This window comes from Rhipicephalus sanguineus, chromosome 11 (genome assembly GCF_013339695.2).
Source record: "Rhipicephalus sanguineus isolate Rsan-2018 chromosome 11, BIME_Rsan_1.4, whole genome shotgun sequence".
NCBI lineage: Eukaryota > Metazoa > Arthropoda > Arachnida > Ixodida > Ixodidae > Rhipicephalus > Rhipicephalus sanguineus.
In genome coordinates, this window is record NC_051186.1 from 57,162,908 (window position 1) to 57,190,763 (window position 27,856).

The following is a 27,856-nucleotide window of genomic DNA, read 5'->3' on the forward strand; positions in this document are numbered from 1 at the left end:
TGATTACCGATTTCCTCTCCTAGGCCCTCCACCTCTCCTCCGCTTGTCTGTCGCGTCGTCAGCGTCGTATCCGCAGGTCCGTAGCGGTGGCCTGTGTGTGTGGGGCGTGCGGCCAGCAAGCGTTCACGCCAAGCAAGAAAACTTGCAAGACTTTTGTCGCTGCCTACATCGCTCGCATCTGTGGGAGACGACGCTGCCGTTGTGCACACACCGGCCGCTACTCTCCTGACTAGGAACGGAGCATGAACTGAGGAAAGCGGGCACGATAGACGCGAGAAAAGATTCGGTCCGGCGAAAAAGGCAGCGCGGCGGGACCAAGATGGAGCTAGAACCTTACCGCCGATCTTTCACGGTGGAGAGCCTACCGATTGAGATCATGGATCACATTCTGAGTTACTTGTCTTACGATGAGATCAGTGTATATCGAAGGGTGAGTTCATTCTCTTGCCTTTCCTGCAGTCTTTGAGTTTGAAGGCGTGGGGTGGGGGTGCAGTTTGTTTTTGTGTCTCTCAGGGCGAGCGACTTGAAACGCGTAGCTTACGTGGAATGTTCTCGGTCGCCCGTCTTCGTATTGCATTTTGCAATGCTTCGCACAGTCATTGTAGTATTCTGAGTTGTTGTGGAAGTGCCTGCAAATAGGCGCGATTCCTTCTGCAGCGTTTTTTTTCGTGGCATATGCGTGATTCGCGGTATATTCGGTTGCTATCGAGACATGCACTTAAGTCGTAGCTTATGTGTAGTAGCTACTCTTTGTTTTTGTCGTGTGGACATGGGGGCCTGATTTGCGATAAGATCGCGATGGCCTCTCCCTGTTGACTCGTGGACATTTGCTGGAATGGAGATAACGGCAGCACCATGTGTCCACGAGCGCTAGGGGGGACGAAAGCCACTGACAAAAAGAACTCTCTCAAACGAATGAGCAACTCTTGCATCAAAAACATCAGAGCACACCCTTCGAAAGTTCTAGGGGTCTGTTCTGACGATCCAACCGTAACTTATTGCCAAATGTTCCAATGAAATCCCTTACGATCCTCTACATGTATGACTCAGTGTATCCGAGAAATCATCAAAAACAGGACCCTTTAATCGCTGGTCGTTTATTTAATGTCGTCTACAGTTTTGACATTGGTGTTTGCGTGTTCGGGCACGTGCATGGTCTTTGGAGAGAGTTTTGGACAGAGGTCTCACCTCCCCCCTCCCCCCAAGTTTACCTTTAAAGTGGAACTGGTGAAACACTGAGAAATAACATTTGTATAAATTACAGGTTATTAAACCTGAAAACATATAGCTGTCTGTTTGAGTGAAGCGTACGCAAGGCAACGTTATGCTGTTACTCTAGTTATGTTTCGAAACATATTGAGCACTCTAATATAGGCTACATTGCTGGTACTTTAGATTGAGCATGACATGGTCTTCACCGTTCTCTACAGGCGAACGATCGTGGAAGTTTTCCTTATAACATCCTTGCACTGCTATAAAAGGCCGAAGGGGAGTAACAGAAATGACTAGATGGCTGAGAGGAGGAGAAAACGCATAGTGCCATGCGTGGTTTATTAGCCCCGAGAACGAACACTGGCGTCGCTGCAGTCGTGGCGAAATAATGTCACGGCAAGGACTCTGCTGCCTCGCCCCCGACAGTTGCTTCTTTCTGGGCCCGCCGTGTACCCGCTCCTTCGCGATACGGCGGCAATTACTCCTGAATTTCACGATGCAAATCTGGCAAGGTACAAGGTTCAATTATTTATTACTAGCGAAAGTTAACTACGCTGTATAAAGTTTGACTAATATAGCTTAGGATGGGCAAACTTCCGTCCGAACAGAACACCCACTGTGAAAATGGTGATGCAAGACATTCGTTGTTGTCACCGCATACTCCAAGAAATCGGTGCTAAGAAAATACTTATGCTAAACTTCATTACAACTTGGCACAGACTCCACGGTTAAAACGTGTATCAAAGCATTACAATGGAAATTAGGACGTTTTCAGCTTACTGACTATACGTTGCGGTTTACCGTGCAAGTTATGTCTGCCTCTGCAAATAATATAGGTGATTTGACAGAATCCGCTTTCTGCTACATGAGACTTTAGATGCATCTGTCTGTCATACACAATCACTTATCATATTCGGGAAATTAAACAAAATAATACTGCCACACGCACAGAACGGTTTCGGAAATGCCGAGGTGTGGGTATACTTGGATCATATGTGCAGATTTCTTCTCAACAGTCGTCGGGGATTATGTAGTCGCATACCCTGATTTGGTCCGCCACGGTGGTGTAGTGGTTACGGCACTCGACTGCTGATCCGAAGGTCGCGGGTTTGATCCCGGCCACGGCGGTCGCATTTCAGTGGAGGCGAAACGATAGAGGCCCGTGTACAGTGTGATGTCAGTGCACGTTAAAGAAGACCAGATGGTCAAAATTTCCGGAGCCCTCCACTACAGCATCCTGTATAATCATATCGTGGTTTTAGGATGTAAACCCCAAATATTATTATTATACCTCGATTTACGCGAACTGCTGGTCCGATCTACCGCTGCGTCACGAATGGTAATGTTCACTTCACATGAAAGCTCTGCTAGTAATCGTCTGCAAAAAAAAAAAATGCCAGAAATTCGAAATGAACTATTTCACTGGCGCACTCAGCGACATGGCCCACGTAATAATGAAACGTCCTTCGCCTCAATGAGGCAACGATTGGTCTGTTACGTCAGGTCCACATACAGGTTGATGCTGCTCAGACGTAATCAACTGCGAGAAGAGTTAATTTATGAGGTGGCTATCTAAACTATACTAACGAGCGTGACAGAACCGTTGCTACAATACTGCAGGAAGGCAATCTGACGGCAATAAGAGTTTCGCAATCACGCGTGCGCGGGGCTTAGAACACCGGCAAAACGCTCTCCACAGTTGCACGGATACAAATAACACTTGTGGAAGCGAAACCAGCATATTTTTTAAAGAATCGCCTGTGAACAATGCATCCTAATAACACCAATATGGTGTATTACGTGTCAAAACCACTACTTGCTATGAGGCATGCTGTAGAATAATTTTTACCATGTGGGATTCTTTAATGTGCTCCTGTATCTAAGCACAGGCATGTTCTTGCTTTTCGCCTCCGTCTGAATGCAGCTGTCGTGGCTGGGAGTCGAACCCATCCTTGGGGTTAGCAGCGCGACACAACAACAAGCCTGATCACCCCTTTCAAATTGTTCACGACAGGGCGCTGGCACCGTTGGCGAGTGTGCAGAAAAAAAAATGTATATTTCCTGACTGTCTTGCCAGGAACATTATCACTGCTGTTTTCATCATTTATCTTAAGCGTGAGACAAGCAATAAGCGAACGCTAACAGCGCAACAGCCTACGAAGCGAGTGCGTGTTATGTGGGCGCGCCACGGCAGGCGATGAAGAGTCCATGCCGCGACGTCATCCAGGCCTCCCGCCAGATGGCGCCACTCCAACTTCTCTGGGCTAATAGGTATTCGTACAAGTGAGTTGTCTTCTAAAGGGCGAAAACTGCTTTACTGCATTGGTGGTCAATATCAATGGTACCTGTGTTAAGCGTCTGCATTGGGACTGTATGACTGTACATTCCTTTCAGTGCTCGGCCCCACCAATCAAATCTACCACGGTTGCATAAGAAGTGGCCAGCCAGCATTCTCTGTAGAGTCGCAGACATAACACTGTCAGTTATTCCATTTATTTTTGCACAAGCTTTCACGAAGTCAACTTCGAGCCACAGCCGATTCAGAAGAGTATGTTGGCTCAGTCAGGTTGAAGTTACTGCACAGACTTGCAATTTATGCAGTGTAGTAAACATATCAGGTGGTGACGGTACTTTGCAGCATCAGTCAGACATTAGAATTCAAATGTAGTAGTCTTCTTCATGCGGTGTTCTGGCAGCCTCGTCCGCATAGTCATTGCGACTGGCTCAACACTGCCGCATAAGCAGAGCACCAAGTCGGGCTAGTTGATTTGATGTTCATCATAAAGGCTTTTTAACTGTGCCAACAAGCACGGACAATAGAGGAGAAAGGAAGACTGGACCGCGCACATCCAGTCTTCTTCCCTCTTCTGTCTGTGTTTGTTAACGAAGTTAAAAAGCCTTTACGATGAATACCTGCATAACTAGTGATTAAAAAAGACAACTAGTCTTTTCTTATTGAAATTTCTTGGTTTTCGACTTCAACCGTTCGCGATAGAAGGACTGACAACACACATGTAAATCAGCTTTGAGCGACTTCAGGAGACTTTCTTGGTCCTCAAGCAGAAGTTGAGACGCCTGTTTCTGTAGCTCCGTGCCTTTCGAACTTTGTTATCGAAATGCAAGGTTGTTTGTCAGCCGCGCTGACCGAATTCCAAATGAGCGGCATGATAGAGCACTTACGTGCGCATATTTTATTCGCATGCATGGTAGTCTGAATTATTAGCTCCCGAAATTTTTCACTTTGGCATGTGTGTATATACGCGCACACATACCAACACACAAACATAAAGGTTGGTTGAACGCCTCCCCTGCCCGAAGAATGTTTCTGGCAATGCCCCTGATGCTGCTTCTCATCATGGAGGCAGAGACGAGAAAATTGAGTACATTGATGGTCAATGCAGATTGCAGATGTTAGAATTCTGTTTACACCTTGTAGCCTTAAATCATCTTAAATCAAGATAACCAACCTCTTCCTATAGCTGATCCACAGAAAAAGTGCTGGCAATCTGAACAAAAAACATAGAAAAAAAAGGGGAGGGACTGGTATTGTTTTAAGTGTCACATAAGTATGCTAGATTCTGTTTCATATGAAGCCATACACTTATGTGAAGCATTCATAGATAATCAAGCACCAAGGTGGAAAAAAAACATGACACACATCCTACATAACCATGTAACGTTATCAAACATGGCTGTAGGCCATCTCCACAACCTGTTCATTAAACAACTTTCACATTATCTACAGTGAAACACTTGCTTTACTATTAATGCAGTGCTGTAAAACTGTTATATATTATGATCCATCTACAACAGCTAAAAAAAAAAACTTTTCATGAAGCAGCCAGGTAAACTTCTTGGCATTGAAGGGAATGCTATAGGGGCGGAGCTTCTGCACAAGTAGTCTGGTATGGTGTGCGTTTTGTACCACTTTGAAAGGTGATGGCTTCACGGTATACACATTGCATACCATTTGCTTTGGCTGCTTAGACAGCCATTTGTCGGTGAAGTTCGTCACAGGATTCCAAGGTGAGTAGACAGAAGAGCCAGAAGGCTACAAACACTCGCCTGGAGACAACGCAGACATTTTGTATGAAGCACACATAGAAAGTGCAACATTACCAAGCGTGCAGATACCCGAAATGACAGCTTATAATGTAAAACAAATATTAACATCTCTCTGGCATGTGCTGCGTTCTCTTTCAAGCAGCTTCTGTTAGATAATGAAGGAATGTTGTCTTCTTTTATCTTTCACGTACAAAACACGGATCCAGTTTTGGCACTGCATTCATCAGCGGTAGCACTCGCATAATTTGGCTCTGTAGTGTTCACTTCATTGCCAGGAAAAGTTGTCTGTGACTGTGTCCCAGCACAGACCCATCCAAGAACTTCCTGGTAAATATGCGTAGCCTCACTTTATTTGGCTTCTTTAGTTTGAAATGCAGTTATTTATAAAGCACGTTTTTTTGACGCTGTCTGTGTACTGATTTTGCTTGCACAAGAAGTCCCGTCGTCAGTGGTTGAACCTTGCGTAGATGTACAACTGTGTGCGATGCACTGACTGGTGTTGGTTAAACGTTGTCCCACACAGGTGAGCCGCCACTTCAACGGGTGCTGCCAGAGGCTGTTGAACCAGGGATTCTTCCGGGCCGAGCGGTTCCACGCACAGTGTCTCAAGGCCGTCAAGAAGCAGCTTCCGCGGCGAGAGTCCGAACGCCGCACTCACCCACTCGCGCGCCACTGCGAGATACTTACCAGCATAGAGACACGTCTATCTCTACTCAGCATGACGTTCATGAAGTACATGGACATGAACCTGTGCTGCTTCATCCCTGGCAAGGTGAGCGTTCCTGCCACGGATCCTGCTACTTTCTCTCTCTCGCTGAAAGATAGAAAAGCATTTCTCGGAAATCAGTTTTGCGGAAGCCCACTAGTTTGAGGAAGTTTCATTTCTGGCACGAAGGTGCAAGGAAACCTGTATGGGTTTCTTGGAAAGAAAGCGTTGTAGTTGAAGAAAAATTCATCCCGGTCCGGGGGTCTGAGCTTGGGACGAACGCTTTTCCGAGTGGTCATCCGAGCTAACGAGGAGGCGATTCTCTCTCACTCCTACGTCTCCGTAAAATGTAGTGGGCCTAGCCAGCCACATTGTAACGAAAGGGTATCAGAGAAGCAAATTTGTCTTTACTCTCTCAGAGTTGTGCACGTGCACCCTGTCTGTGGGAGAAGAGACGAATGTTGACATTTCTTAGAAGATTAAGTGGTCACCAGACACATGATTCTGAACACAAGCGAGAAAGGGTATGGTGTAAAGATTTGGCGAGATAGGAAAAAGGTAAAGAGAGAAAAGGAATGACAGTGGGAGAGGCAAAGTGGGGCTGTATATGCTTTATATTAAGCTTTCTTTCTTATCCTTTTAAGGGTGAGGTGCTTGTTTTCTTAGCGGGATAGGGATTGATAACATGGATGCAGGGGCATTTTACAGAATAACCAACGCATCGCACACACAATCTTGGCTTGTCTCATTTTCCTTGCCACAGGTGATCGACGAGATCTTCAGGGTTTTGCGTCTGGTGCAAGGGGCCGGTCACGGATGCACGACGACACCTCCGCGTGCACACGAGATCCTGCAAGAGTTGCGCGACATCTCGTCCATGGCCATGGAACACTTTGACGAGCGCATCGCTCCAGGTCTCAAGCTCCACGTGGGGCCCATGAAGCCCACTCTCGGGTTCATTGGTGCAGGACACCACGGACCGTGTGCCATCACCGCAACAGTACCGCGCAGCTCTGAGCTGGGTGAGCTTCCAACTGTTTGTGCCATGGTCTCACCTTTTATGCTTGACCAGTGTGTGGCAGAGAAGCCAAAAGAAACACCACTCACATAGCCCTTTGCAATGCGGATTATGACCAATTGTATAAATGCGTGAAATTTACATAACATTGTTAAAACATGTTGGGCTAGTTGGTTCATGCTGAGGAAAAGGTAAGGACGCAGCCCAAGGTGAAGAAAATTACACCATCTCCCACTTAAGGGAACCATAAGGGGATGCGAAGCAGCATTGGGGGCGCACACCAAGTTTCCGTTACGTTCACTCAGCGCTTCCGTTAGCGTGTGAGGTGTGTATTTAGTGTTCGTGTTATCATTACGTTGTGTTTGTGCGTTGCTTTCCGTTAGCGCCGAGTGAACGAGTGGCGCCGATGTTGCAACTCATTTGAACGGGAGCGAAGCGAGAATGACTGAGCTGACCGAGCGCACGCGCTTTTATACACATGAAATGGGGGAGGGAGAGGAGAGTGGGTTACAGGCTGTATTTGGCGGCGGTGCGGCTGCATCACGTGGGAGGAGAGGCTGCGTCGCGGCTGCAGCGCGGGGGAGGAGAGGAGAGAAGGCGACCGAACACCTGCGTAAAGGAGGAGAGTGGGAGAGAGAGTGGGCGCATGCGTATTGGAGCGCGGACGCCACCTCCGACAACAGACACAGCCCCAAGCAAAAACTGCTTCGCATCTAAAAAAAGAAAACAAGAGGACAGGACCTCCTGTTCTCTTGTTTTTCTTCACCTTGGGTTCCGTCCTTACTTTTTACGTAACGTTATTTGATGCCAAGGTTCTGGAGAACGGAGTGTTAGAATACGTTACAGTGTATATTACTGCGACTAATTCCTAAGCAGAGCTACGGCATTGTTGAAGAACAAGGCCGCAGCACTGCATTGTTCATCAATGCTCATCATTGTCCATCAATGAATTCGGCAGATTTCACAAGTTCCTCTGGCGCCGATCTCATTTACTGCGAGTGCAGCAACCTTGTACAGCTGACGCCACAGTCTTCGAAAGAACGACATCTTGTCAATGCAAGCATCATTTGTCACGATCTGCCCCGGGACCGTGGACGAGGGGGGGCCGAGGCACCCGCGCTCTAGCAAGGACGACGCAAACGCATGGCAGGGTGTACAGCTACTGACTGCCGAGCCGCGCTCGTCAGTGTTTATTATACACACGCGACCAAGGTTGCCTGCCGAACCTAGAGAGGTAACGAAACTAAGCTAGGCAGGGCGCCACACACTCGTTACATCATCCTTATTTTATTACGTTGTAGCCCAACATGGTATTCAGACCACGCACAGATGCCACCGCTTTCACAGGGCCGTGTGGAGCACATACCTTGTACAAATCGCAAAATGAAAATGTTGCGCAATAGTGCGGTGTATTGCACATCATCTTACAACTGGAACACTGGTATCAATCTCTATGACATGCCAAGTTGTCTTATGAACACTCAAGCACTTATTTTGCTACCTTTCACACATTCTGCTGATGTTTGTAAACACCTATAATAACGAAACAAGACGAGATAACCGTTCGCCATGAGAGCTCGCTTTACTCATCTTCGTTGTTTGAGCCCGAGTGCTGCTCCTTGTCTTCACTGCACGCCTGATGTTTCGATATACTAATACCCCTGTCACACTGGTGGTGTTAATGTCATTAGGTTCGAATGTCATTCGGTGCGAAGAATGCCATTCGATCCGTGATGGTGCTACACAGGAAAAAGTAATGTCATTCGTTCATGATACCAATGTCGATAATTCAGACAAAAAATGGCCTGAAAAGTTGAGGAAGGTAATGTAGAGTTGTAGAAAAGTGAAGTTATTTATTTTAAAAGACATGTGGGAAGTTGCTTCACAAAAAAATAAACGGTTAAAATTTTGTATCGCATAATATCTGGCCACAATAAGCCAAGACGACGCTTAGCCAGTAGCAACATCAACACAAGCAACATGGCTGACATGGCAGTGCCGCTGAACAACGACGCTAAGCTGCAGCAAATAAAGCATTTAGTTGCTTTGTACTTAGCGTTGCGAGAAAAGCGCATAAGACAGTCGAAGAGACTCATTGATCTTCAGCTAGAAGAAGAATCAAGACGCAGCCTGTTGGGTATGAATGTGAAACAAGGCGGATTGCGTTCGCCTAAGACATGCGCGGCGTTACAAAAAAAAAAAAAAAAAAAGAAAGAAAAAGATGTGCCGTGTCTATTGAAGCTTTCCCCAACGCGAAGTGAGAGAGGCACCCGTGGCAGTTTGCGGTGTGACAGCGCACACTCAGAAACCCAGAGCGTTCCACGTTTATTCGCTTTCAAAACGCAGTGTCACATGCGTCCATTTGGGAAAGCAGTTTACAAAGGAACTCCACAAAATTGTCTTCCCATAGCCTTATGAGAGCAAACGCCTCCGCCTGGACCCAGTGCGCTCGTGGAGCTGATGCCATCGCTGCAGATACACGTGCACTCAGGCGTCTGTTTGTTTACACTACGACCGACCGTGCCGGCGGCCAGATGCCACTGAGTGGGAGAGTAAAAGATTTGCAGCAGCCTTGCGTACACCTGTTCTCGTTAAAATGAGAGCTGCCTTAAAAAAAGAAACATTAATAGCGAGTTTGTATGAATGCGTGTCAAATTGGGAATGCTGAATGCCATATTTTAAGTAGTCTCTGGGGTAGAGAGTATACATTCGGTTCGGCTGCGACGGCGAATGAGTTCTTTGAACTCATTCGGTTCCTTAAGACATTCGATTCTAATGACATTAAATATCACTGTGTAGCAGCCGCATAATGTCATTAGATGCGAATGTCATTCGATTCGAGTGACGTTAAAACGTCCAGCGTGACAGGGGTATAAAACTGCTGAAGATCGTGTGCTCCTTCATTAGCAGGTGCATGTGCTTTAGAAATACGTGCAAGGCATATGTGTACATGCGTGTATCATGTCCCAATTTATTCGTTGAATACGCATGGCAGAGACATTCTCATTGAAATAACTTTACAACTCTAATGGTGGAATATCGACAATTCAAAATCTATTTATTTGAATCAATGGATAGTTCAAACTGCGCAACTTGTCCCTACAAAATTGTATGTAATTGAATATGGACTAACTCCTATGTATTAAAACTCTTAAAAAATGCATGGTGGTTATATTGAATGAAATTTCTCGTTCCTACCATCTTTCGGAGAAAAGTTGCACTTTCTCTTCAACATGTCTCAGAAATTTCCGAGATAACAAAATGTCCATCCCTAGGCATGCGAAAATTCGGCTCATGCAGCTCGCTCGACCATCTTTGTTTTGCACCATTTGCACATTACGTTCAAGATAGGTCGCGCCAGCTACCCATGTACTCTTCTGCTACAACCATCACTGCACAGAGCACGCACTATCAGGCTTATGAGAGGAAGAAGAGGTACTGGCTTTCTTTTTTGTATGTTGTATTCGTAGGTGGCATGAAACAAGTAGGAAAAAGTCAAATTAAATTAAAATTAGTACAGTCAAAGCTTGTTAATTTGGAAAATCGGATCATTCGGACGTGTTCTTTGGTCCCAGCAAGCGTATGTATTAATGGAATCAAACTCTTGTTAATTTGGTCATATTTGCCCGCAATCCGTTTAATTTGGACGATCCTCAGAGCGTGCCAAGCACGGAGCGCCACAAATGTGCGGTGCAAAGGAGCGAAAACGGCTTACGTCAACAACCGAAACAGCGGCAGGCCTTCAGAAAGGCGTGGTCACCATCCACAATCTTACCACATTCACGTTTTTGGCGATCAAGGCTTCAGCGGCTGTGGCAACAGTTGTGGCAGCAGTTGTTTTGTTTTAGACTTTACTCGGCACAAGCGAACTGCATGGGCACCATAGGTCAGCAAAAAACGTGGAGCTCTCTCAGACTCGCTCATGAAAGATATCTTGCCCATAGGGCTCACTCAGACTCAGGCTCACCAAAATTTTCAACCGGACTCACTCAGACTCAGACTGACAGCTCAATCCAAGTCTGAACGAGTTGACTATGAATTCGTTAGCATATATACAGTCGAGTCCACTTATAACAATACCGATTTTAACAATATATAACAATGGACAGCCGCGGCACCGTCAGCTTTTCATTGTATTCTATGGCAAAATAAATCGCTTATAACAATGCTGTCATGATGCAATATCGGTTATACACTTAAATGTGGGCACTGGAACCAACCTTGAACGAAACAAAAATGCAAAAACGCTGCGACAATGCCACCCCAACCCCGCCTATTACGCAAAAGGGCATGAGAGCATACACGCGGCGGCCAGGCGATAGCGCACTTGGCCTCTCACGCGGCGAGTGCGCGCCGAAGAGGCTCGCGTGCCACCGCTTCGACTGCAGCGGTGGCATGCGACGTAAGCAGTCGAAGCTGACTGCTTACGGTTTTCTACCTGCTAAAAAGTGAGAAGTGTAAGCAACTTCCCCCTCATTAAGTGCTCTTGTTTATCATGTTCCCCTCATTAAATGCTCTTGTTTGTCACATTTTCTTTGTTATTTTCGGCATAACCCGCTTATAACAATAATCGGTTATAACAATGATATTTTCATGGCACCTCAATATTGTTATAAGTGGACTCGACTACACTCAAACCTTATTATAACAAAGTCTTATCTGACACGAAAATAAGTTCGTTATATCCGAAAATTCATTATAAATGTATATTCGTTACACTGTATATATGACAAGACTATTCTTCATTTACTTCGTTATAAGCAATAATTCATTATATCCATGTTTATTATATCTAGGTTTGAGTGTATAGCTTTTTTTACCATGCTCCTTAACACCAGTATCTCGCATAATCTGTGCTCTACTTAGCGCATTTTGATCTAGTACCCTCATATATGAGTTATCAGAGGTTGCATTTCAGTAAGCACATATTTATTGAGATTGCTGACACAAGATATTCTTATCATTAACTTCCCTTGAAAGAGCTTGCAGGGGGAGGTCAAGGTACCTCCTCCCTCCCCCACTACGCAACTAACGCCTCTGGTCAGTAAACATTGACCTGACGTATTAACAGTAGTGCGTTCAAGTGTGTGTAAGTTAACGGAAATATAAATGTGAGCTGACATAAGGCTGATAGTAACGCTGAAGTTGAGTAGATGGGACCATAAGTCAGCAAAATATGTGGAGCTCATTTATGAAATATATTTTGTCCTTAGGGCTCACTCAGACTCAGATTCACCAAAATTTTCCTCAACTTCACTCACTCGGACTCAGACTCGCCAGAAAATTATGCTCACCCGGACTCACTCAGACTTGCGGCTCAATCTGAGTCTGAGTGAGTTTGCCGACCTATGGTGGGCACTATCTATGCTTGCATGGATAGCGACTGGGGTCAAAGCTGCGACAAGCAGTAGTAGTTTCGTTTTCACCACGTGCCTTCAGAACTGATAGTCGCCATCCATGATTGTGTATTAGAGAGCCAGGTTTATTCAGCAGCAGATGCGGTGCTCAGCAGTCTCGTTTCGGCTCTGGACGTAGGCCACGTGCGTGCCTTCGGAACTGCGTGGATGCTGCGATCGTGTCTTTAGATACAACAGTTTCGTCCACGGCGGATGCGGCACTCAGTAGCTTCGTTTTGACTTCCGGAAATGTGCACGCAATATCACAAAACTCAAGCATGGTGGAAGCTGTTGAAGATGAAGATGAAAATGAAGACGTTGAGGATGAAGAGCTTTAGCCACAGTCCGCATGCTTGGCATAAAACTCGCTTGCTACATTGCGATGCACGAACGATCAGCTGCCAGTCATTTTCTCATTGAAAAAATTGTCATGTGCGCATGGTAGTCTTGGTGGTGCCGGTACGTAATAAGGGATGGCTTCAGAGCATGTTTCAGCTTAAGACATGGAGGTTTTGAGCCACGGTCACAGTTTGAGCGAAGTTGTGAATGATAAAAGTTGTGGATTTTATACTGTTCTTATGCAAAATAAGTACTGTATTTACATATTCATCAAGAAAAACAAAATGCATTGATGTAATAAACACCTGTTTATTGTTTTCCTGATAATTTTGATAATTCAGCATTTCGTTAATTCGGCCATTTTTTCCAGCCCCGTGAAATCCGAATTAACAAGCTTTTACTGTATTACTTGATGCACTCTTAAACTTAGAAGCTTAAACTTTATATAGTATTGTATCTACTGGCCGTGTACGTATATTTGGGTTCATGAAAGATGTGGATACATTGAGCCTGCTCTAAAATATTGGATCTGGGATTTTAATATTGATATACACTTTTTATATGTAGTGGCTCTTTTTGATGAGTTCCTCACATTTCACCATCCCAGTCATCACAATCTTCCTTGACTCCTCGGCAAGACGATATCCCTGTCACAGTATCGTTCACTTGCGCTGATCTCGTCGCGTCTTCATGCCAGAAGCGGTTGTCATTGGCTGCTTGTCAACACAGCTTGCATCCAAATCTCGCTTTTTCCTCCTGTGCACCTGCTGCCACGTTCATAACATTTGCCTTCTCTCAGATGCAGCATTCCCATGTCGCTGCAGAATCCGTTTCAGCATCCTGGCCACTTGCAATTTTTGAATACAGTCCATGCCCATTGATATGGATCTCCATACCACATACTTCTTGTGCTTTACAGACCATTCTTCTTACTTAGTTTGGTTCACGTATACTATTAACAAATTTCACTTTTATTGTACCTGGCTTTACCGGTCTATCGGCTACAACAGACAAGAAAACCATCCATGAACGATGGCCAGATGCTGCATATAGAGCATACATATATGCAGCAATGTTTGCAAGTGGCATTGCTGGCTATTTAGAGCAACACACGAAAAGTGTGAAAGCAAACACACTGACATTGCACAAGCTTCATAGAGCTTTCGAGACAACCGCACAAGCACTTCATTACCACGCACTGCTGCCGAGTGAATGCTGGAGGTGCCATTAGGCCTATCGTGGGCCAACCAACTTCGCTTTGATAATGTTCCCTAAAGCACTTCAACAAGAACCGTCAATTTTATGTCTCGTCAATTCACACACAAAAAAAAGGAAGATTGGCCACTATGTATTTGCGTCGTGCAAAACTGTGAAGCGCTTGTGTAATGCAGTCAAGCCGCCTTGCATCCAGCGCTGCAGTACATGCGGTCTCCAGTTTCGACTTGCCTCGTATGGCAGCTCTAATTCATGCAACAAGTTTTGGCTCATATTTGTGACATAGGCAAAAGCCATGCTTTTGCACCGGCGAGTAGGCACAATGACGAGCTGGCAGAAATATCATTTGAACCCATATTTTTGCCTACATGACATTGTCTTGTGTGCGAGGCACAGTTAGTTTCAGTAAACTCCCGTTTTCCTGGCAGCCATAGTCCAGAAAACTGAACAGCTAGGCTCTGGCATTCACCCCCAGTGCTTGCAAGTACAGGTTATCATGTCAATCTGTTTATTTGCCTATCTAGTCATCTTAATAGTATCACATTTTTTTCGTAGCCCTTGCGATTGGCCCCATATTACAAAAGTACCTGCTAAATTCCACCAATTCGAAATGTATCACGACGCTTAACTTCGCATAGAACGAGCTTCAGATATAGTAGGCCTTTTCCGTTGGATAGTTCTGGTCTGTTTTAATTAGAATCGACATTATTAGACCTCGCTAGAGTCAGCGCTATTGGTCGTTCAGCATTCTTGCAAACCTTCTCGACATGGCTCCTATCTTCTTGTCGCACAGAACTCCTGAAACATCTTTCCAACTCTTCCATCCTGCCTGGCTTCTGCTGGTCGTCTCACTTTCCTCGCTGCCTTCTTCGTCTGCCATTGAACCAAGGTACTTGAACTAATTTGACCTCTTGACCATCGTGTCGTCAAGCTGTAGGTCTTCATTTCAGTTGTTTCTCGTTTCTCAGGCACCCCATTTTTATTCCACTCCTCCTCGAGCCTTTATTTTGGTTTCCCCCCTCCTCCAAAGACTTCCGAAGGCACCGTAACATCACCTTGACATCGAAATTCACTTTTGCACAGAATACAGTCTCTTTATTTTATAGACCGCAGTGTTTTAAGATGTCCTTGCTTCTTCAAGCGAAGCTTGGTACAAGTTACAGATTTTGATGGCGCCAGTGTAAGCAAAAAATGCGGCACCGGCCGGGTAGAGAAATGCGTCCCTTGATGGTGCACCAGCCACATGCGTAGTTGTACGCGTCGCTTTCTTATAATTTATGCTCTCTTGATCGAGGACTTGTCGGCAGTCAGCTGTTTCTGATATGGCAATCTGATCTTTTATCGAGGTGACGTGTCATTTCAAGTTGCCACATTTCATTGTTGCCTGGATGTGAATGCATGACCATTGTCGTTGCCCATAGCAACTGAAGTGTTGCGCTCCTAAGCACGTGGATGAGGGTCCGATTCCCGGCATGGGGGACGGAAAAAGCTGAGAGGCAGCATTGCGCAATGCGACAGAAAGAGAGAGAGAGAAAAGTAGTAGGTCAGGCACACATATGCCAAGCTTCCCTTGCCCCGACATTCCCGTTAAAAGAAGGGGTTCCTGGATTTTTCTCATTCTGCTGTTGTAAGTTGTTTTCAACTGTATATCAGGGTACTTTGGTTATGCTGAATGAACATCAACCTTGTGAATGGCGCAAACACTTCTTTGCCCCATCTATTTACGATTGATTCTCATTTCCAAATCTTTGTTAGGAAGTTACCTGAAAACTTATCCAGCACGTTTGGTACAGCGCTAATATGACGAAGACTGAGTAAAACGGAAGGGACACGGACGAGCGCTGTTGAAAAAAAAATTTTTGAGGAACACATGAAGGTAAGAGCAAAAAGCCTTTGCCTTCGTGTGTCTGTGTCCCTTCTGTTTTACTCAGTCTTTGTCGTCTTCGCGCTGTCCCAAACATGCTGCCTTACCAACTAGCCCAGCTATCATTACTGTTGCGATATCTTATTCCTTTTCCCGTTGGCTTTCCAAGTGCCAACTTGGGATTCTTTCGTCGTGTCTGGAGGAACCTTCAACCCCACTTTCCACTTGTGCAATTCTTACATTCTGCAGTCTATCTTTGAATCCCCATTGATTTTTGCCCAATTGTGTAGTCATGGCAAATATCCTCACATCCTTTCGCAGAACTTTATATGTGTTTTTCGATGTTCTTGTTTCAACTATCCTTGATGTCAGGCACTTCATTTGTTTCCTTCTTCCGACACTTCTCAGTCTTGGAAACTGTTTTTCATCCCTAAGCATTGTTTTGGGGTTCCTGTGCATTTTCTTTGTATCCCTTTAGGTCTTCAAAAAATTCGGCAGATCCCACGCACTGTGGGAATCGAGGTAATGCGAAGCAGCCAGCAAAGAGCTGCATACACCGCCTTGTTTGCCTTTGAGCCAAATGAAATCATTCATGCCATGGCACCTAGTCCACCATATACCGCACGTTTGCCATACACGCATGCATGCACAATCTAGTATACACCATGCCAATGAAACGCGAGCTAAATGGCCGCGAGTGCACCATGAGATAGCATGTAAATCATGCCATACATGACATGCATATCATGGTTTTTCATGTTACCACCTGTCACTAATGTTCATCATACAGTCACATTGCGCAATACCAGTTTTGGTGTATATCAGGCTAGCAAAACGGCCGCGAATGCACCATGAGCGTGGCATGCAAATCATTACATACATGACATGCATGTCATGGTTTTAATGTTACCACCTGTTATTCATGCGCTTCATAGAGTCACATCCCGCAATACCAGTTTTGGTGCATATCAATCTAGCGAAACGGCCACGAGTGCGCCATGAGCATGGCATGTAAATCATGGCGTACATGTCATGCATGTCATGATTTTCATGTTAGCACCTTTCATTTACGTTCGTCATACAGTCGCTTCGCGCAATACCGATTTGGTGCATATCAAGCTAGCGAAACGGCTGCGAATGCACCACGAGCGTGGCATGTAAATCATGACATATCTGACATGCATGTCATGGTTTTCATGTTACCACCTGCTATTCATGTTCGTCATACAGTCGCGTCGTGCAATACCAATTTTGGTATATATCAAGCTAGGAAAGCGGCCGCGAATGTATCATGTGTGGCTTGCAAATCATGTCGTACATGACCTGCATGTCATGATTTCCATGTTACCACCTCTCATTTACGTTCGTCATGCAGTCGCGTCGCGCAATACCAATTTTGGTGTAAATCAAGCTAGCGAAACGGCCATGAGTGCGCCATGAGCATGGCATGTAAATTACGTCGTACATGTCATGCATGTCATGATTTTCATGTTACCACGCCTCATTTACGTTCGTCATACAGTCGCTGCGCGCAATACCAATTTTCTTGTACATCAAGCTAGCGAAGCGGCCGCGAATGCATCATGAGTGTGGCATGTAAATCATGACATACATGACATGCATGTCATGGTTTTCATCTTACCAACTGGTATTGATGTTCTTCATACAGTCACTTCGCACAATACCAATTTTGGTGTATATCAATCTACTGAAACGGCCGCTAACGCACCATGAGCGTGGCATGTAAATTATGTCGTACATGTCATGCATGTCATGATTTTCATGTTACCACGCCTCATTTACGTTCGCCATACAGTCGCTGCGCGCAATACCAATTTTGGTGTACATCAAGCTAGCGAAGCGGCCGCGAATGCACCATGAGCATGGCATGTAAATCATGACACACATGTCATGGATGTCATGATTTTCATGCTACCACCTGTTATTCATGTTCTTCATACAGTCACATCGCACAATACCAATTCTGGTGTATATCAATCCAGCGAAACGACCGCGAGTGCGCCATGAGCGTGGCATGTAAATCATCTCGTACATGACATGCATGTCATGATTTTCATGTTACCACGTGTCAGTTATGTTCGTCATACAGAAATGTCTCGTCATACCAGTTTTCGTATATATCCCTTCATTTAAACGGCCGCGAGAGCCCAGAGACCATGTCATGTAAATCATGCTGCCCATGACATGCGCGTCATGATTTGCATGTTAGGACCTGTCATTATGTTCGTCATGAATTCTTGTCACGCCGTACCAATTTTGGTGTATATGAAATTAACGGAACGGCCACAAGAGCCTAAGGCCGTGGAATGTAAATCATGCTGTTCATGACATGCGTGTCATGATTTTCATGATATGACCTGTCATTTATGTTCGTAATAAGGCCATGTTATGACACACCAATTTTGGTATACATCCGATTAACGAAACGGCCAGGAGAGCACAAAGTCGTAGGCGGCTAGATAGATAGATAGATAGATAGATACGCTCAAAGTCGCAGAAGTTCGCTAAGAAATGCTTCGCATTTAAAAGGGTTGATTGCTGGACTAGTTGGAACAGAATCATCGTAAACAAATTAGTGCCTTATATTCACAGGAACGAAGAAAATCTAGATAAACGATTCTGTGTGTCTTTTCCGCACTTGACCTGTGTGTATCTTTTTTTCGTCCCTGTCGGTCTAGTGCTAAATTGTTTGCAGCAAATCGTGAGGTCTTGCCTGAAGTGTTTTCTTTGCTTTGCCTTTGTGCAAGAGATAAACAATCCTGTGTGTCTTTTCCGCACTTGTCCTGTGTCGTCCCTGTCGGTCTAGTGCTAAATTGTTTGCAGCAAATCGTGAGGTCTCGCCTGAAGTGTTTGCTTTGTCTTTGTGCAAGATCTTGAACTCCTCAAGGCTTTTTCCTTGTAGTCCTCAAGCCGCCATGAGGATACGAGGGTTACAGTGCTTGACTGCTGGCCGGAAAGACGTGGGTTCAATCCCAGCTGTGGTGGTTGCATTTTAGATGTAGGCAAGAGTGCTAGAGGCCCATATACCTATACAGTAGAACCCCGCTGTTACGTTCCTCACTGGTGCGTTTTCCCGGCTGTTACGTCGTAACTGTCGGACCGTTCCCGTATGATACGTCGCGAAGTGCGCTCGGAGCCGACCGAGTGACTACCGAAGAGAGCGGCCATGGTGCATTTTCACGCAGCTTGGCCTGGTTTTACCGCAATATTAGCCGCATGAGAGGCGCAAGCAACAGGATCTTTCAATTGATGCAAACAAAAGCATGGCCTTCGGGTTCGAGCTGGTTGGAGCTCGCATGGTCGTGCGCGCGGTTCGCGGTCGGACTCGCCGCGCTGGTCGTGATTGCGTGTGCTTAGTCCTTTCATGCTTACAGCTGTTGGTGTTAAAAAGATCACATACGTTGATTACATATCTGTGGATGAGGCCGTCCCCAGCTCCGCGTTTCTATCCATCGACTAGATCGCGGCTGAGCGCGCCAATTTTCGTGCTGCTCGTAAGCATTGAAATACAATTCTGTACCACTAAATATTTCGTCGTTTTTCCAGTTTTTCGGCTCTTACGTTTCCCCGTCTCTTACGTTTACTTCTTACGGTCCCTTCAAAAACGTATCAGCGGGGTTCTACTGTATTTAGGTGCACATGAAAGAACCCCTGGTGGCTGAAATTTTCAAGGCCCTCCACCGTGGTATGACTCATAATAATATCGTGGTCTTGGCACGTAAAACACCACATACATATTATTATTATTGCTGTAGTCCTTATTTTTAGTAATGCTTACTGCTGGCTTTTTTTTCGCAACCACCAGTTTTGTTTTGCTAAGGTATGCAAAAAATTGCTCTGTGCACCTTCCTCCTCGTATTCCTGATAACTTCGGTGTTCCCACCATTTTTGAACAGTGTACAAGACTGAAGATCCTGGAAGATCTTTATCTCTTGCGAGGCAGCGTCCTTGGATCTTCTCCACCTTATTTTGACATTTGAAGGCTGAACATTTTTAACCTATTTTACTCACTCTTCATAAACATAAGAACAGTGCAGCAAACAAGGACTAGTGAAGAACACACACGCAGCACTCTGTGTGTGTTCTTCAGTTTTGTGTGTTGCACTGTTCTGGAATTTGTTATGCCGTACCAACATGCCCAAGCATTACTCACTCTTGTTTCTTTCTCTCTATTTCTTGATTCAAATGTCTATGAAGACTGCATCGAGATTCTTCGGTCACATGTATTCCATGATCACCTTGAGATCTTTGTGTGATTTGTCCTTCTTTTCCATCACTAATAAGGTACTCTATTCCTCAGATGACTGCCTCCATGTCCTATGCAGGTGATATCTGTCACACCCTTCCTTTTGTACTTCACAGCCATGTGCTCCATTGCCTTCGTTTCTGGCTCCAGCGAGTCCAGTCAGTCCCCTCTGATGGCAACACTTTCACAGGCATCCTCCTTCACCACTACTTTGTTAATTTTATTTCAGAAAACTTTCGTTCCCTCTGCTGCTTGTTCGCGAAGTGTAAGCACTGATCAACACGATTTAAACCATATTCAGCTTCACTGCAATCATTCTGCCATTCTCGCAGTTCCTTGCCGCTGTGTTCAACATCCCAAAAGAATCACGCCGAGTACCATATTGAAGAACAAGGCTGACATTAGGGTCAAGGCGGAGGCTTCCGGTGCCCGATGAGTACACACAGCTACATGTGAAGATGTTGAGGCACTGTTTAAACTGATACAGTAAAACCTCGTTAATTCGAAGGCCTCGGGACCGAGAAAAATATCCCAATTAAGCGGGATTCCCAATTATCCGAAACAACGCGAAATCAAAGAAATCAGCCAGAAAACGTGATGTACGGAAGTCACACCTTTATTGTGGCAAGTCAGCCTACTTGGAGAAAAATTCCTCCATGCGTGACTGACGCGTTCGGTAGTTCCCAGCACTGAAAGTCTGATTGCCTGCAGGTTCTGAATGTCGCCGTGAGCTGGGCAATTATCGACGACGAACAAAACGCTGCGCCCTGCGGCCGCAAACTTGCGGTCAAGGTGCCGCACGTATTCTTCAAAGAGTGCAGCCGTCATCCAAGCTTTCTTGTTGTTTTTATAGATCAGGTCATCCTTGGATGGCAGTCGTGCATTTTTGAAACAACGAGGCTTTTCTGTCTTCCCAATAACAAGCAGTGGCAGCTTGTGCTCACCGCACATGCTTGCACCAAACAAAACAGTGATTCTATCTTTGTTCTGTTTCCGCCCCTTAATGTCTGCCTCCTTCAAAGCGAACGTCTTCGTAGGCAACATTTTGTAGAACAGAGCAGCTTCATCAAGATTGTAAACATCTGCTGCTTCGTACTTGGCGAGTAGTAGAGCCAAGGTGTGCTGCTTCCAGCCGTCGACAACAGACTGATCCGCGCTGCCACTCTCGCCACAAACAGTCACGAATGTCAGGTTGTTGCGCTCCTTAAATCGGCAAAACCATCCATTGCTGCATTTAAACTCAGAATGTCCAAGTTGCAGCGCCAGCTGGTTGGCCTTCTCACGCAATATGGTCCCATTCACAGGAAGGTGTGCTGCGTTGGCTTTCTGCAGCCAGTCGATCAGAGCTGCTTCAACGTCGGCGTACGTAGGCGGGCGTACTCGTGTACGCTTTGACGAGTGCGTCTTGCTGTAAGCATCGAGAATTTTCTCCTTATTCTTGATGATGTTGCACAGCGTTGACAGAGGCACGTGGTGCTTTTCGGCGAGAGCCGTTTTCGACGCCGTCGACTTGCTGGCCTCTTCAATTAAGCACACCTTTTCGTGCAGGGACAAGCTCTTGTACTTCGGCATCTTCCTTCCAAGCACACCTCAATCAACTAATTCACAGGGAAGACACTCAAGCGGAGACAGGAGACAAATGGAGCAGTCGCACCGAATCGCACAATGCTCGCCAGCCGACATCCAAATGGCACAAAGACTCCACAAAACATTCACTTCGCTAGAGTGGCTAACATCGCTTTTGAGATGATGATGATCATGATCGCAACCGCACGCATCGCCGCCTGGCAATTGCTAAAACATGGCGTCTACGACGTATTTCCGGTAAAAAAAACATGGCCTTCGAGATCCGTACATCAAAAAAAAAAATGCATGTTTTAGTTACAGCCTCCGAGATTCGCAACACCCTTTGCATATCTTGGAAGTCGCGGCCAAGTGTGCCAATTAACCGGGAAGTCGCAGACTGGCCGCACCAATTATCCGGTTAAATTTACATGCAAAAATTTGGGACCGCGCAAATAATACAAATTATCCGGGATTCCCAATTAACCGAGTACAAATTACCGAGGTTTTACTGTACCTTGTTTCCTCACGCATAACCAGACCTTGCATATAACATGGACCCCTGACTACAAACCACAGAAAATTAAAAACTACAAAAAAAGTTCCCGCGCATTGCTGTAAAGCTGCCTTCCTTGTGTTATTGTGAAGCAGAGTCGTGAAGCCAACTTGCAAACTGAAATTCACTTCGAAAATACGGTAAACATGCCTAAAGCTTTATATAGAATTATACAATATATCGAACTACATACATCTTTTCTGTGAGTCTAATATGTTGCGTGTTTGGTTGTACTACTAGAAGAGGCAGCTTTTTGGTGCCAATCACATTCTGACTGTGGCAGTTACGCTCCCCTGTTATTACTACGCCTCAAGAACATTGGGCAGCACTCGGACAAAACCACAGTGGTGCACATCACTCGTGTGAAGACTTATAAACCCCGAACTACTGACTGACTTGCCTGGCTGGCTTCATCTGCCAACCAGGAAACATTGCAAGCGCTTCCAATTAACTGCACAAACAACACAGATGACCACGAAGACAGGAGGTGGAAAAGAAGGACATTTGTCAGGCTTCCTGTGCATTGTGCTTGGAGAACATCCAATTTTCCAGATTCATCCGACTCATTTTTGAAAAAAATGCCCCCTTGCTTAACGCTGTACTTTGCTCCAATGCAGGCGTCATTGGAAAAAGAAAGCGAATGGTCGGGCAGGATCTTGGAGACCAAGCTTTTCAGATCACAATTGAAAATGTTCGCAGGAGCGTACTTTTGCATCGGACACTTCTGAGAATTCCTCATTCTTGGCACTGCAGATGACTGTGATGTGTCATAAACGTCAACGGCGGGTCTCACGTTTTGTTCTCTGTTGCGCAGCAACTGCTACCTCCATCCTGGGGCGGGTGCAGAAGCCATGTGTGCATGCAGCCGCACACTTGAGCCTGACCGAGGAGATAAAACAAGTGCGTGCCGCCAACTTGAGCCTTCGCAAGTCGCTGACCGAGTGCAAGTCCAAGGTGAGGAGAGACTGTGTTCTTGGGCAGCTGGTCTTAACACGATTACTTGATTGTAAACCGACCGCAATTGTAAGACGAGGGGCGACTTTTCACTCTGTTCGCAATAAAGAAAATAAAATTCGATTAAACATGAGGCTTTACGACAGGAAAACACCACCTTTTCTCGAAACATCACAGCCAGAAAAGTACGCCTTTTGAGCAGCGAGATCACTTCACAAGTCATCGTCAGAGGACGACTTTGAGTTCGCGTGCACATATTGCCAACTGTATTGCAAAACCACCTAAACTGGTGCTTTCTGTTCAGATTGGAACTAGTATTTCATTGTAATGCTAAGGCCGACTTCAAGCAGTGTTAATTTGAAAAATAACTCGCATTACTATTGAGCAGATACAGTGCCTGTAGCAGGAACTCTATAAGCTTAAAGGGACTGTCTACCATCCTTCATCGCTTTTCTGTTTTGTACCGCAATAGAAAGCGTACCGTCTGAAGTGTCCAACCTTGCAGCGGTTTCTCTGGAAACTGAGTAGAAATTTTTAAAACACAATTTTTCGATCTGTGTTCGGTTTTCTTCCATTGGCGTGAAACATGCCCACAACACTGGTTGGTGGACGCGATGATGATTGTAGTGCCGGTAAAAATTAGAACCGAAAGCACATGTGATTTCTCTAGGACTACTTTATTTTCGCTGAACACTATTGTAATGAATGTAACAGTCATTTTCAGCGCGTTAAATGAAGCCTTATTATACGATTACAAAACACTTGTTTTGCTGTAATCACAGTCTATGCATTTATTTTAGCACTGCTGCCGCAATTCAAGCCAAGTCGATTCATCAGAAAGAGAAAATAAATGCACGCCTTCACAGCGCAGCACATGTGAGACATCCTAACAACAATATACTAGCGGCACAGTACGACCAACGCGGGGAGCCACATGGCATAGCGCATGAGTTGAAGCAGACGAAATCGAAGACGGCGCCACAAGCAGCGCTGCCGCACGCCTTTTTGGATGCGAGAGAGAAAAATAAGCAAGAAATTACTCTCCGACACAACAGAAAGCTGTCTCAAGTGCGTAAAATACAATTTCATATTATATATGTTTGTTTTTAAGCAGAATGAGTCTAACTGCGAGGATTCCTTGTCCTACCAGTAGATTGACCACATCGCTGTTGGGTGACACTAGCGGTCATTCTTTCACAATTTTCAACATCAAATTAAAAATATAAATTCTTTTTTTATGGGGCAAAAGCATGCTCGTTGCCGCCGATGTGGCGAATGATCATCTCATTTTCACCACAATCAGAAAAAATTTTCCGAGTGGTAGACAGTCCCTTTAATTTTAAGCAGCCATGCATCATAGATAGCAACCAGCTGCCAGTATCATTCAAATATTTTCGCTGAACAGCAGTTTAGTGGCAGTACAGTGCTCACTCAGGTACCTGAAGCTGACGTAAAAGAAACTAGGGTGCACTAATGCATGTAATTAGTGCGGGCAGCATACTGAATCATTTGTTCGAGTACAACTTAGTCCTCTTACCCTCCTTATCATTAAAAGGGAGGCTAAGAGGGCTGAATATAAAAGGTGTGGGATAGCCATCTTCCCCCCGCCTGCATCGCATAACATCGATTGCCACCATGCGTGGGATCTGCCAATTGTTTTCACTGCATAAGTGGAATTTTAAAGATTTTAATTCACTTGATAATATGTTCACAGTTTTTGTATTCACTCTTACTCATGATATACTTTTTCTTTTGCACTTATTGGTATTTCTTCTTCACTTTCGAAGAACACCAGATGGTCGAAATTTTTCCAGAGCCCTCCTCTACAGCGTCTCTCATAATCATATCGTGGTTTTGGGGTGTAAAACCCTATAGATATATATATTTTTTACTTTCGTTGTTCGTTGTTTATCATGCTTGTATATTGCCCCTCCTGCTTGGGCCATGCGGCCTGCAGTATTCCTACGAATGAAATGCCAAGGTACTTGACACCTGTTTTGTCCTCCACTCGCAGCTGACCGCGCAATCCAAAAAGCAATGCGAGCAGGAGAAACGGGCACACGACCAGGCACAGCTGATTGCGGAACAAGGCAGCCGCCTCGCCGAACAAGAAGGCAAACTCAACGAGCTGAACCGCAAACTGCTCGAGCAGCACCGCGAATTCGCCGACGTGTTGGAAGAAGTGAGTCGCCTCCGAGAACAGGTGGCGAGCAGTTCGAGCAACGGAGTCAGCGGCATCGGCGAACCCGACCAGTCCGACGGAGCAGAAATGCTCCAGAAGACAATGCGACCTCGATGCGGCAGAAAGGGTAGTAACGCCCCTAGGGAAACCACCGTTTCCAGCAGCAAGCGTCGCAACGCCGACGGCGCCTTACCGGATATAGAGCCTAGTCGGAAGCGCCAATGCAAAGATAAGGTCGCCACGGAGGTGGAAAGGCCGCGACGGACGGGAATGGCAACGCGCAGTAGGCCAGTGAAATGTTGACGAGTGGTCCGTGGTCCCGTCGACACGGATCGCCGAACGTAACGCTGAGCTTTTCTCAGCACAGCATGAGGCTAGCCATCTTTGCACAGTGCATGCGAGTGACGCATGCCTGTGGGTGGCGCTCCGTTGACACAGTGCTACAAAGTGACATATAATTTCGTGTGATGAGATAGTGTCGTAGGTGCCAGGCCGGTGAAAACCGAGCAGCATACTTGTTTGTGAAAGTAATCCGAGCAAGGCACTGTCTGTCGTAAAAATTTACGACCCTAGTTGAGAGCACAAGGTGGATGACGCAAAAACAGCCTGCCACCTTTTGTAACAAGAATCTTTGTAACTTCTTCGTGCGCAGTTGCTTTATTGACATTGTTATAGCGTAGTCACGTGCGTACCTGTTGGCCAGTTCTCGTTCGAAACATTTGAGCCAATAAGGGTACCGCTATAAGAAACCAGTTATTGTGCTCTCTTGAACTGAGAGGCAGATTAGATACTAGTGTGATATGCACATCTAATCTAATCCACAAACACTACCGGTTTCAAGCCTAGCGATTTAACGACATTCGCGAATGACTGCCTCGTGTAGCAGGTGTGTGGCTGGGCATCAGGAATGTAGGCTACCACTGAAGGCTCACGTTACACACATGCCCACACTGGTAACTACCAATGAACTGTTGCGTAACTACTCTTACTAGCCACCCTCAATTTCTTACCATGAGAGGGTTGTAGGTTACGCGTTTTGTGAAAAGCAAGGCCATTTAGCAGAAGTTTCTCGGTTGTAAAAGATAACATCGGGAGCTGCGTCTGTCCTTTTGCTTGCTGAATAAGCTCTGTATGCTATTTTCTAAGTCCTGCGATTTTGCATAGGCCCGTTCTTTTTGTGCTCAGCTTGCCACGTACACATCTCCCCTCAAGCGTATATGTTTGTGTGTGTATGTAGCATCCTTCCTATAGTGTCCTTCCTTTGCATTGCTTTTTTTTTTTTCATTTTGGAGGGAAGCCACAGCAGTGGAGGTTAACAGACCTTCAATTTAGGGTCCCTGCTGTGACCTTGTTCAGCACTGTATTCAATGTTAACAGATCGTCTAGTATTTAAGAGCAGTGAAAATGTTGCCCGAAGGAGTTCCTAATACAATTGCTTTGCAATAAGGCTGCAGAACCGTAGACTTCACGGTACTATAGTGTGTTCAACTTGTTCCACATAGTAACAACTATGTTACATCCAAAATCAATGTCCGGATGTTTGCTATACATAATCGGTAACCATGTGGCACAGAGTTCTACCTGGCGCAGTTGTCTAGTGCTGCAATTTGTGTGCATCTGAACTCTGATACAACAAAGGCAGGTATAAAAAAAATTACGTAATGGAAGTCTTGCCAGCATTAAGCGTGCACTTGATGGTATTTTGGAATATTGGGCATTTTCGTGTCGAATATGTCTTCAGATGACCTAGATTTGGCTGCGTGCCCAAAATACGTTTCAGGTAGTTGCTACTCATTGGGATTGTCCTTAGCTCTTTAGCAAGAATTCATTCGCATGCTGCTAAAAGGTACAGTTATCTTTTGTTGGTGCAAAGAAGGTCTATGACAAGATACTGTGAATGGGATTGCGCTCATATTGGCATTGTGTTTTTGTACAAAAACCATTTCTTCGATAGTTTTTAAAGTGACCTATCACTTTAGACAAAGCATACGTGTAAATTCCATTTGTCTCATGCTTTGGACTCTTCTCTGAATGTGTATTTCTTTCTGAGCAGCGTGAAACTGCACATTTCAAATTTTTTCGTTTTCTTCTGCCTCCCCCCCTTTTTTTCACTGTTTTTTTTGCTGCTGTTTGTAGCTTTGTGGCAGAAAATGTCGCAGTCACTGCAGTTGTTTTTCATATCTTCTTTATTCTGTGCTGTTTCTAAATAAAGTGGTAAAGTGGCCATATCTACCGATTGTGGCGGAATACGTGTCGATTTCTGTGTAACCGTAAAAGCATGCTGTGCTCATGCGCTTTCCCTCACTACTATATTCATATACAACTTATAAAGACGGGAGAGGCCCCCTGCCAGATGACCAAAGCATACCAGTCGATTGCCTGCGTGACTAAAGAAATAGTCACGCTCGTGTACTTGGCAGTGTCCACCAAAGGCAGGGTCACTGACTGTGCTGCTTACGATGACATGCTACTTACTCACTTGTGCAGGCCTGTGTGCATCTGTGTAGGAGGTGTGAACG

The 27,856-nt window shown here is 45.4% G+C and overlaps 1 protein-coding gene across 2 annotated transcripts; it reads left to right on the forward strand.

Annotated features, from left to right (window-relative positions):
• The first annotated feature begins 68 nt into the window (after window positions 1-68).
• Window positions 69-27,236, forward strand: LOC119374210 (F-box only protein 28). 2 transcript variants are annotated; one of them, XM_037644267.2, is made up of 6 exons: window positions 69-430; window positions 5,801-6,049; window positions 6,747-7,005; window positions 14,745-14,840; window positions 23,016-23,155; window positions 25,170-27,236. In XM_037644267.2, exons 1-6 carry the CDS (start codon window positions 320-322, stop codon window positions 25,638-25,640), a joined length of 1,326 nt encoding a protein of 441 aa, XP_037500195.1. In that variant the 5' UTR covers window positions 69-319; the 3' UTR covers window positions 25,641-27,236. The 2 variants fall into 2 exon arrangements, with proteins under 2 accessions (XP_037500195.1, XP_037500196.1); XM_037644268.2 differs by lacking the exon at window positions 14,745-14,840 and having other exon boundaries at window positions 71-430.
• Window positions 27,237-27,856: the final 620 nt, after the last annotated feature.